Here is an 11,139-nt window from a genome sequence, read left to right on the forward strand (position 1 = left end):
ACTCCCTGACATTAATGAAACTGATAATTTTCCAGCATCCAACACCTGATAGTTTTTAGGCCTGTGATAAATTTCAGGCCGTTGTGTACCACAATAAATAAGTCAATCTACTGAATTGTTTATTTGAATTACAAGTTTACCTTATTAACTAATGTTGAATAACTAAACTTCACTAAACTACTTAACCTACTCGAAATCTATTTTTTTCTAAATTACCATAGCCAAATAACAAAATTAATTTATTCATTTTATGAGTTCCTCAACTACTATTAAAATTAAATTAAATATTTTAAATAGATATAATAACTATTATACTATCTATAATAATACCATTATAATACCATCCTCCACACAAGCATTCATCACAATCTTTGAAGGCTCTTCTAAAAAGGGTTCTCACAAAATGACAGGCCCGAATGAGGGCGAGCAAGTTACACCTCTCATTGATCTTTCTCTTCTGGGTAATGGAGATATTGATTCAGAGAGTTTGTGTATTGAAGTGAGAAAAGCTTGTGAAGAATGGGGGTGCTTTGTAGTTGTGAATCATGGAGTGAAGGAGGAGATAATTCATGAGATGGAATCAGCTACTAGAGATTGCTTTGCAGTCCCCAAGGAAAGCAAACAAAAAAATATTTTTCCAAGAACAGACTTCGGTTACATACCTGATGTGCCTGCATTGCCATTTTATGAGAGCCTTGGTGTGCTTGGTGCCCTAGATCCTGTTGCCATTCACAAGTTTTCAAATCAACTGTGGCCTCAAGGAAATCCACAAATCTGGCAATTCACTAATATCATTTATCTTTAAAAAAAAAAAATTAGGTCTAAGTTAGGTAAATTTAGATAGATAGATAGACTGATAGATCGATCTAGTAATTCACTAATATTATTTATCTTTTTTTTCTTAAGTCAGGTTTAAGTTAGGTAAATCTAGATAGATAGATAGATAGATAGATTGATCAATCTTGTAGTTCACTAATACCATTTATCTTTGTTTAAAGGAAGATATAAGTCAGGTAAATCTAAATGAATAAACTAATAATATAATGAGACAGATAGATAGACTGATTTTTCTATTATGTAGATCTAGTTTCACAAATTACTATGACATACCACCAAATAAAACTGGAGGTGTCTCACCGCATGCTGATCATGATTTTATAACAATAACTTATCAAGATAAGAATGGTGGGCTTGAGGTTCAAAAAAAGTATGGAAAGTGGGCAAAAGGCAAAACTGAAGGTGATGCCAAACTCTTTAATAATTTTGATGGGCGATTGCATGAAGGCATGGAGCAATGGGAGGATATGGAACTGCATACACGGAGTGATAATGGGGAAATGTGAGACACCAAGAGTATCACTTCCATATTTTTAATCCTTTTCAGATGAGAGTGATATACATGCACCTCCAGAATTGATTGATGAAAATGCATAGATGTCATACAAGAAGATGCAGGAGTCTCAAACTTTGCAAAATGATACAGAATCATCCTGCATTGACATGTTTGCTCTCTAAATCAAATAAACAAAACTAAATCTAAATGCTTATTATCCTTTTATCTACTTGTCCCTAGGTCAATACTATTGCATTCACTTGTGCAAACTAGTGAATTTATGTTTTTGAATTTTCTACAATAAAAAGTTATTATTAATCCCTGCCTTCTAAAGACAGGAATTAAAGTTTTCGATGTTCTATTTCATATTAATCTCTATTTTGATATTTGTGCATGCTCTTCCATTTCACATATAATCTATGGTTGTCTCAAAATATTTTATTAAACAGAATTATTTCATTTTTATTACTATTTTTTCATTAAACATTTTCATTTTTCATTTTTCGGGGCAGTCTAATAATTTTCTGGCATAGGAAATTTGAACAAAAATAAGGTTGGACAGATGGAGTAGGCCAATTCACATGTCTGTTTCCAAATATTTTTATGTGGTGTTGTGCATGTGCTTCACTTGCCCCTCTATACTTTGTACAATATCTTTGGATATGCAGCATTTTATAATAAGCACTTACCATTAGATATAATCGATTATGGTTAAGTAGATATGCAAATATGAGAGAATTTTTGTTTTTCCAAATGAATGATAACCAGCAGAAAAGGTTGGTCAAAGCTCACTACAAGTTCCCCAAATCAGCTGCTAAAATGTCTTCTTCCGTCTGTGAAAGTGTTGGTCATTTTTAAATATCTTTGTTTCAAAGGTCTTGTAATTTTTTTCTAACAATAGAATGCCTCCTGTTTAAAAGAGTTACTCTAACATCTTTGATATGAGAACTGACATCGTTGCAATAGAATTTAAAGAAAGCGCTCATGATTTTGTAATTTTTGTAAGTGGCAGAGTTGCTGGTGTGTGTTCATGAAATTATTAACAATTTCAATTTTCTACAATGTAATTTCAATCCATTTCTGAATAAGGATAGTTTCTCATTTATTACTACAAATCTAAGTAGATGGGCAGGTTGCATCTAGAAGATAAATAATTTTCCATGATTGTTAAAAATGGCATCAATATCTCCTGACAACAAATTCTTTAAAGTTGATAAGAAATTCTTTAAAGTTGATAACCCAATTGATTATTGTTTTTTGTGCCACAAGGATGTGGTGGGAATCAGCCTGCACGAGTAAACTTTCTAATATTGTAAAATTTGAAAAATCCTTTACATTTTTTAGTTTTGAAACAAATTGCATACATTATGCTATTTTTTTGTCCATTAATATTGAACACGTGGTGAGAACCACTATTGTCTATAAGGTTATGTATTAGGGGTTGCGTGTGTTAGGTAGTTTCCATTCATTTAGTTAGTCTTTTGCAAATTCTTGGAGGGGAAGCCCTGAGGCCAAAAAAACCTTCTTTGGTGAGTGACTAAGATTTTTGACCTCAAAAAAATCCCACTAAACTTGATTTTTGACCTCAAAATCTTGGCCTCGTCGTTGATTATCAACCTTTCTTTTTGTTGTCTTTTCTTTTTTCTGCCATAAAATTCGGCACAATGCGTAGTATTCATTGGTGTGAGAAATATAAATTGAAAATTTCAACTCACAAACTCACAACCCTAACCCTAAAAACTTTTCTCGGCACTTAAAAGTTGCTCAGCACATGAAGGTGCCGAGTGCCAATTTTACTCGGCACTTGCCGAGTGGCAAGTTGCTCGACACTTGAAGAAAAGTGCTCGGTACAGGAGGGTGTCGAGTGCCAGATTTACTCAGCACTTGCTTGCCACAAAGAGGAGCTCGGCACTTGCACAGAAAATGCTCGGCACCAATGGATGCCGAGTGAACTCGGCTCCAACTGAGAAAGAAGATGCCGAGTGTTTTGTTTCAAACTTAAGAAATATAACTTAGGAAATATTTCAACGTGAATGCTTTCACCATTAAAACCAGAAAGCCAAAACTTTAACCTTTCAACCAAACTTGTCAAATGCAATAAATAGAAGATGAAGAACAATAGATTAAGTATGCTGCTTGCTTTCTATTCAACTGAGATTTAAACTATTACAAAATTTGGAAGCATTCGGCTTCAACCAGAAAAAACCCTAAAATAACCCTAAACTGATAATACTTCAAACTTCAATAAACTTCTAAACCTGCAACTCTAATGGCTGCATACAAGGGTGCCTGGAGCAATCACTGCTTCAACGAGACAAATCCAAACAACAAACTTACAGAGTGAACAAGGAACTGCGTGCAACTGCAGGCACAAACTTCCTTCCTTCTTCCTCCTCTGCTTAGCTCTTCAACTTTTTCTTTGATCTACTTGATCTGCACTTTAAAATGAATGTAGAAAAATATTCTTTTTGTCACATTTCATTCTTTTCCCTCTCAACGTTCAAATTCAAAATCTCACCTACCAAAATGAATGCCTGCCGTTCATGGATGCCTGTGGTGACCTGACAAGGTAGATGGGCATGGGGCTCGAGGACAACTTGTAGGCATTGACGTTTAATTTTCAACACTCCCCCTTTGTCCTGAGCCAAACAAACAAGGATCACAGCTGATTCAAATCAACTACACCAAGACACTCTAGTAGGTGTACAAAAGATCCAATGCCTAATGGCTTTGTGAAAATGTCTGCTAGCTACTGCTCAGACTTGCAAAAATTTATTTTGATATCCCCATTCTCCACCAACTCTCTAATGAAGTGATATATGATTTCTACGTGTTTGCTTCTCCCATGAAAGACTGGATTCTTAGACAATGCAATTAATGAGATGTTGTCACAATAAATTGTGATTCCATTCTCTTACCCTTCATTCAAATCTATCAAGATCCTCCTTAGCCAAATTGCTTGACATGCTACTACATTTGCTGCAATGTATTTAGCCTCTGCTGTAGATTGAGCAACAATAGGTTGCTTCTTGGATGCCCATGAAATTGCACCCGATCTCATATGAAACATGTATCCGGAAGTGCTCTTCTTATCATCTAAACTTCCACCCCAATCACTATCATTATAGCCAACCAACCTGAAATCATTTGATGCAGTATACAAAATTCCAAATCCCTTGGTACCTTTCACATACCTTAGGATCCTCTTTCCCACTTGCCAATGGGAATCCTTTGGTGTTTCCATAAATCTAAAAATTAGACTTACTGCATGCATTAGGTCTGGCCGAGTTGCAATCAAATACATCAGACTTCAAACCATACTCTTGTATAGTGTTGGATCCACTCTCTTGCTAGAGTCTTCCTTGCTCAACTTTAGACCTATTGCTATTGGTGTGGGGGCTACCTTACTGTTCTACGTTTTAAATCTCTCCAAGATTTGCCCTACATATTTTTCTTGAGAGATGAAGATGCCATCATGCATTTGTTTTACTTCTATGCCTAGAAAGTATTTCAAGAGACCTAGGTCTGTCATTCCAAATTCAGTTTTCATGACCTCTTGGAACTCACCAATTAGAGTCTTGTCATTACCAGTAAAAATTAAATCATCTACATACAAGACAACAATCAACACATTACCCTTTGTTGCCTTGATGTAGAGAGTAGGCTCACCATTGCTTTTGCTAAAGCCATTGCTCATCAAATATGAGTCAATCCTACTGTACCATGCCCTTGGAACTTGCTTGAGCCCATAAAGAGCTCTCTTCAATCTATATACTTTGTTCTCTTCACCTGCAGCTTCATAACCAGGTGGCTGCTCCACATACACTTCTTCTTTCAATACACCATTTAGGAAGGCGAACTTCACATCCATTTGAAATACCTTCCACTTGTGCTAGGCTGCAATTGCTATGACAGCATGCACGATTTCCATTCTTGTAACAGGGGCATATGTCTCATCATAGTCTCTTCCATACTGCTGTTTGTAGCCCTTGACTACCAGCCTTGCCTTATGCCTATCAATCTTGCCTTCAGCATTGCATTTGGTCTTATAGACCCATTTCACTCCAATCACTTGCTTCTTTGGAGGCAATTCAGTTAGCTCCCATGTCTCATTCCTTTCTATGGTATCTATTTCCTCATCTATGGCATTACACCATTTCTTCTCTTTAATAGATTCCTCAAAATATATTGGATCACTATGAGAAAATAATGCAAAATTAACATCTCATCATAATCTTCATACCTTTCATCTTGGTATATCTCCCTAAGACTCTTGGTCTTTCTTGGTAATAGGGAGGAGAGTGTGGAATTAGAATCTTCATTGTTGTTGCTTTGCCGACTAGCTCGATCTTCACTGGTACTTGGCACTGACACTCAGTCATGCCTAGAGGAGCTCAGCAATGTCTGAACCTGCTTGTCTTTTCTTCTATTTGCTCCTTCTTCTTGCTATTCATCAACATCTTCTTCACTCATAATTGGCACTTTACTTGAAGTGCTTGGTGACTCATCAGTTTGTCCATACCAAGATTGATTTTCAAGAAATTCCACATCTCTTGAAAGCATCATCTTGTTGTTCAATGGGTCATACAATCTATATGCCTTTGATTCTGGGCTGTACCTTGTGAAAATGCATTTCACACCTTTGTCATCAAATTTCTGCCTTTTCTCTTTAGGCACATGTGCATATGCTACACATCCAAGCACCCTTAAGTGTTCAACTATCCATCTTATATGTGACCAAGCTTCCATTGGAATTCTGTCATAGACTACCTTTGTAGGACACCTATTAATTAGGTAAACTACTATTGCCACAGCCTCTCCCCAAAATTCCGTTGGGAGACCTTTCTCTTTCATCATGCTCCTTGTCGTTTCAACAATGGTCCTGTTCTTTCTTTCAGCCACTCCATTCTGCTGTTGTGTATAGCTGGCTATGAGCTCTTTCTTTATGCCATGTTTCCTGCAAAAATTTACAAAAGAATTGGAGTTATACTCCCCTCCTCTATCTGATCTTAGGACCTTGATATAGTGTCCACATTCTCTTTCAGCCTGGGCTTTAAATTCTACAAATTTATTAAATGCTTTAGATTTATTCTTTAAGAAATACACTCATGTCCTACGACTGAAATCATTAATGAATGTCATGAAATAAGTACTCCCTCCAATGGAAGTAACTTGCATAGGACTGACTAGGTCAGTATGCACTAACTCTAATGGATATCTAGCCCTCCTAGAATTTCCAGAATTAAAGAGAAGCCTATGTTGCTTACCCAAAATACAAGCCTCACACTTGTCACATGAATTTTTTATTCGTGGCAAACCTTCTACCATTCTTTTATTTGACAATAAATTTAAACCAGCATAACCAAGATGACCATACCTAAGGTGCCATAGCCATGAGGGGTCTTCAATCACACTCCTTAGAGCTGATTGTGTGTGAGGTGCAACACAAACTTGAGATGAGAAACATGTCTCTATCCTCAAGGGAAACATTCTGTTCTTTGTCATTTGAACTACTACAAGTAAGTTCTTACTCCCATCCTTTTCATGAATGACACACGAGTCATTCTCCATCAGCACTTTGTATCCATTTTGAATGAGCTGACCAATGCTCATCAAATTGTGCTTCATACCAGGGGCAAAATATACATTTTGTATTTCCCTTTTCTCACCTTTCTTGGTGCGAACCATAATAGATCCTTTGCCCACAACTGGTAGGGTTCCATTATTACCCATCTTAATTTCTGATTTGAAACTCTTGTCAATGAATGAAAACAAGGTTTTATTGCCACTCATGTGGTTGCTACATCCACTGTCGAGGTACCAAACTTTAGGGCTTCCTTCTTCACCAACATTACACATGATGAAGGTAGCAGCATTGGGTCCACTTCCCATGTTCACATCAGCTACATTTTCTTGTCCTGACTGATCATTCTGCTTCTTCCAGCATTCATTTGCATAATGCCCATATTTATGATAGTAGTAGCATTCTATATTACTCTTATTTGAGTTGTAGTTTTTCTTACCTCCTCTTGAAGTATTTTGTGAGTTACTTGCTCCATCTACTCTTCCTGAGCTTTCTGCTATAGCATTCATTTTTCCTCCATTACCTCGACCTCTACCTCTGGAGTTCCTGCCTGAGCCATTTCTTCCTCTTCCCCTTCCTCTTGGATTTAACTGAGCCTTGAATGCTTACTCTTGGGTAGAAGAAGATGTGGATCTATTGATCCTATACTCATGGGTTTGAAGAGAACCCATCAACTCATCCATTGTCAAAGTAGTGAGATCTTTTGCCTCTTCTATGGTCATTACCAAATGGTCATATTTATGAGGTAAACTCCTCAATATCTTTTCCACTATCCTCTAAGTTGGTAGTCTTCTCCATTTGACTTCAATTGGTTAATCACATTGGAAATCCTTGAACTGAAGTCTACAACTGATTCATTTTCCTTCATCTAAAGATTCTCAAACTCCCTCCTAATGTTCTGTAGCTTTACAGTACGGACTTTATCAGTCCCCTTGAAGTTTGTCTCAAGGATACCCCATGCTTCCTTTGCATAATTTGCTGCTACAATCTTTGGGAAAATTGTCTCTGTCATTGTTGCTTCAATAAGACTTAATGCCTTTGCATCTTTCCTCCTTGACTCTTTCAAATGAGTCTTCTGTGCATTTGTGAGGGCAACATACTGAGTTGGATCAGTCACATCATCGAATCCATTTACCACAAACTCCCACAAATCATTTGCAACTATTATGATCTTCATCTTCTTTGCAAATGTATCATAATTCTATCCATTAAAAGATGGTGGCTGCTGCCATATCTTTCCTGCATCTCTTGCCATGATAAATATCTCAAGAAAACAAATGCTCTAACTCACTTTGGATGTGGGGCCTCAAAGCTCTGATACCATGTGAGAAATATAAATTAAAAATTTCAACTCACAAACTCACAACCCTAACCCTAAAAACTTTTCTCGGCACTTAAAAGTTGCTCAGCACATGAAGGTGCCAAGTGCCAGTTTTACTCGACACTTGATGGTGCCGAGTGGCAGGTTGCTCGGCACTTGAATAAAAGTGCTCGGTACAGGAGGGTGTCGAGTGCTAGATTTACTTAGCACTTGCTCGGCACAAAGAGGAGCTCGGCATTTGCACAGAAAATGCTCGACACCAATGGATGCCAAGTGAACTTGGCTCCAACTGAGAAAGAAGATGCCAAGTGTTCTGTTTCAAACTTAAGAAATATAACTTAGAAAATATTTCAACATGAATGCTTTCACCATTAAAACCAGAAAGCCAAAGCTTTAACCTTTCAACCAAACTTGTCAAATGCAATGAATAGAAGATGAAGAACAATAGATTAAGTATGCTGCTTGCTTTCTATTCAACTGAGATTTAAACTATTACAAAATTTGGAAGCATTCGGCTTCAACCAGAAAAAATCCTAAAATAACCCTAAACTGATAATACTTCAAAGTTCAATAAACTTCTAAACCTGCAACTCTAATGGCTGCATACAAGGGTGCCTGGAGCAATCACTGCTTCAACAGGACAAATCCAAACACCAAACTTACAGAGTGAACCAGGAACCACGTGCAACTGCAGGCACAAACTTCCTTCCTTCTTCCTTCTCTGCTTAGCTCTGCAACTTTTTCTCTAATCTGCTTGATCTGCACTTAAAAATGAATGTAGAAAAATATTCCTTTTGTCACATTCCATTCTTTTCCCTCTCAACATTCAAATTCAAAATCTCACCTACCAAAATGAATGCATGTCGTTCATGGATACCTGCGGTGACCTGACAGGGTAGATGGGCATGGGTCTCGAGGACAACCTGTAGGCGTTGATGTTTAATTTCCAATAGTTGGGTCCTGGCAAAGAGTGGTAGATATGTTTCGTGTATAGCTCCAATGTTTTTTCAAATTTGTTGTTTGAAAATTCACCAAAAAAGTACAGACTTATGGCAATGGTGATTAAACGTGGCAACTGGTGGGAGTTGTGTGTAGAGAATAGGGCATGTGTCAAATCTCACCCATTGGTAAGATATATGTTTTAGTTTACTGCTTGGACCTTGCCCTTGAGGTATACCCTCCCACAATTTAGCAATCTTGTCTAGCTTAAAAGTCATCCAGTGTTAGGTTTTCATGAAATCCAATCTAGAAATTAGACAAAATCTTCTATGGGGTTATATCACTTTTGCTTCTCTGCAGAAAACTGGTAAGAATGTGATTCAAATGAGGTATTCTTTTCCCTTATCTGGAAAATTGTTTTTCTGGTTCTAGTGTCTAATTTGTGGATGAAATCCTTGTTAACTTTCTCTGTTGTGCTTTGCAAATAAACTGAGCATGAATTCTCCCTCTATCGAAATTCTTGTTCATCTCTATATTATGAATTAGGATTTAGCCACATCTTTGTTATGAATAGCTATGAACCAGTATGTACTGAATATTTATTTTCTAGTGACTTTGAGAGGGCTTTGTACAAGTCTTTTTAATGGTTTTGGTTTTAAAAGTTTTTCATGCTTCTCTTAGCGGGATTTTGCATAGCAAGTTGAGCAATTTAGACATTCTTAAATGTCATATCCTTGGTGTATCTACTTTTCTAATTCAAAGCTTTTACATCAAGAGTAAATAATATGAAATATTGTTGAATGTTTTATTTATTTATTTACCTTTAGCAATGATAACAACAAATTTTAGCATCATAGAAATTATTTAAAATTAAATTCATTACCTCATCCTTATGCCATCCAACACAAATATCATAGTGCGCCTCATAATATTATTTCTGTCTATTTGCCTAATTTTTTTCTGTTGATATATGATAAATTACAATTAAATGGAAATCCTTTTTTTTTTGTGGTTTTTTTTTTGAAAAGATCTCATCATTGTGCTAACACACAATTATTGTAAGGATAAACTCAGTAGTATAAGAGTGCTCCCTGCTATATATATTATCTATTTTTTAGTCTTACTGTATTGTCGAATTCGGTTGTTTGATGCATAATCTATATTATTTTCAGCATGCATCAACATTTAAATTCAGAGCTAAGTAGCAATATATTGTATCTGTTCCATGCTTGGTATCCAGAGGCAAGTCTCTCGTACAAATATTGTAATTATTTTAATTTGATCTAGTGTTGGATTCCAACTTAAAGTCACTTGTTGCTGAGATGAACCCACACTAGTAGTGCTACTAGAATCTGAGCCTGTTGCATAATCATAGTTAAAACAAATAAGAAACTCATTGTTTTAGTTAACTGTTACATTGCTATCACTACTCAATACATAATAAACTCCTACATAAGAGCCACATTATTAGGCATAAGAAAAACTATCTACATGAAGGTGAAACTAAAATCTTGCATTGCATAGAAATATTCTTACCGGTAAACACAATTTGCCACCTAGATCACCAAAAATGTGTCTAAGATCTACCTTTTTAGAAATGATCTTTCTCCCACCTCAACACGTTTTCTAATCTTCATTTTTCGCATGCACTATCATAATAAGCAAAAACCACTTGTAAAAACCAAATGATCATTTCACTTACACAAACCACTTGTAAAAACCAAAATATGCAAAAAATTATTTATTATCTCTTATTTATTACCTCTCTCATTTTCTTTGAAGCCTTTCAATACTGATTTCATTTCAAGTGATACTACTCGCAACTGACACTACAATTTTCTGCAACTCACCAAAGCCATCCACAGAGATCTTCCCCCTAACCCACTATAGGCAGGGACTAGAGCTGCCCATAGCACTTGTTTGAAATATGATTGGTTTATACAATTTAGTGTTAACGCTTTT

At 36.3% G+C, this 11,139-nt stretch overlaps 1 protein-coding gene across 1 annotated transcript; it reads left to right on the forward strand.

Annotated features, from left to right (window-relative positions):
* The first annotated feature begins 403 nt into the window (after positions 1–403).
* Positions 404–1,343, forward strand: LOC149533422 (2-oxoglutarate-dependent dioxygenase DAO-like). The gene is made up of 2 exons (XM_089805857.1): positions 404–735; positions 1,082–1,343. Exons 1-2 carry the CDS (start codon positions 404–406, stop codon positions 1,341–1,343), a joined length of 594 nt encoding a protein of 197 aa, XP_089661983.1.
* The last annotated feature ends 9,796 nt before the right edge of the window (positions 1,344–11,139 follow it).

The sequence above is a fragment of the Cupressus sempervirens genome, chromosome 10 (genome assembly GCF_028749045.1).
Source record: "Cupressus sempervirens isolate cs-2001-9-10 chromosome 10, ASM2874904v1, whole genome shotgun sequence".
NCBI classification, from domain to species: Eukaryota; Viridiplantae; Streptophyta; class Pinopsida; order Cupressales; family Cupressaceae; genus Cupressus; species Cupressus sempervirens.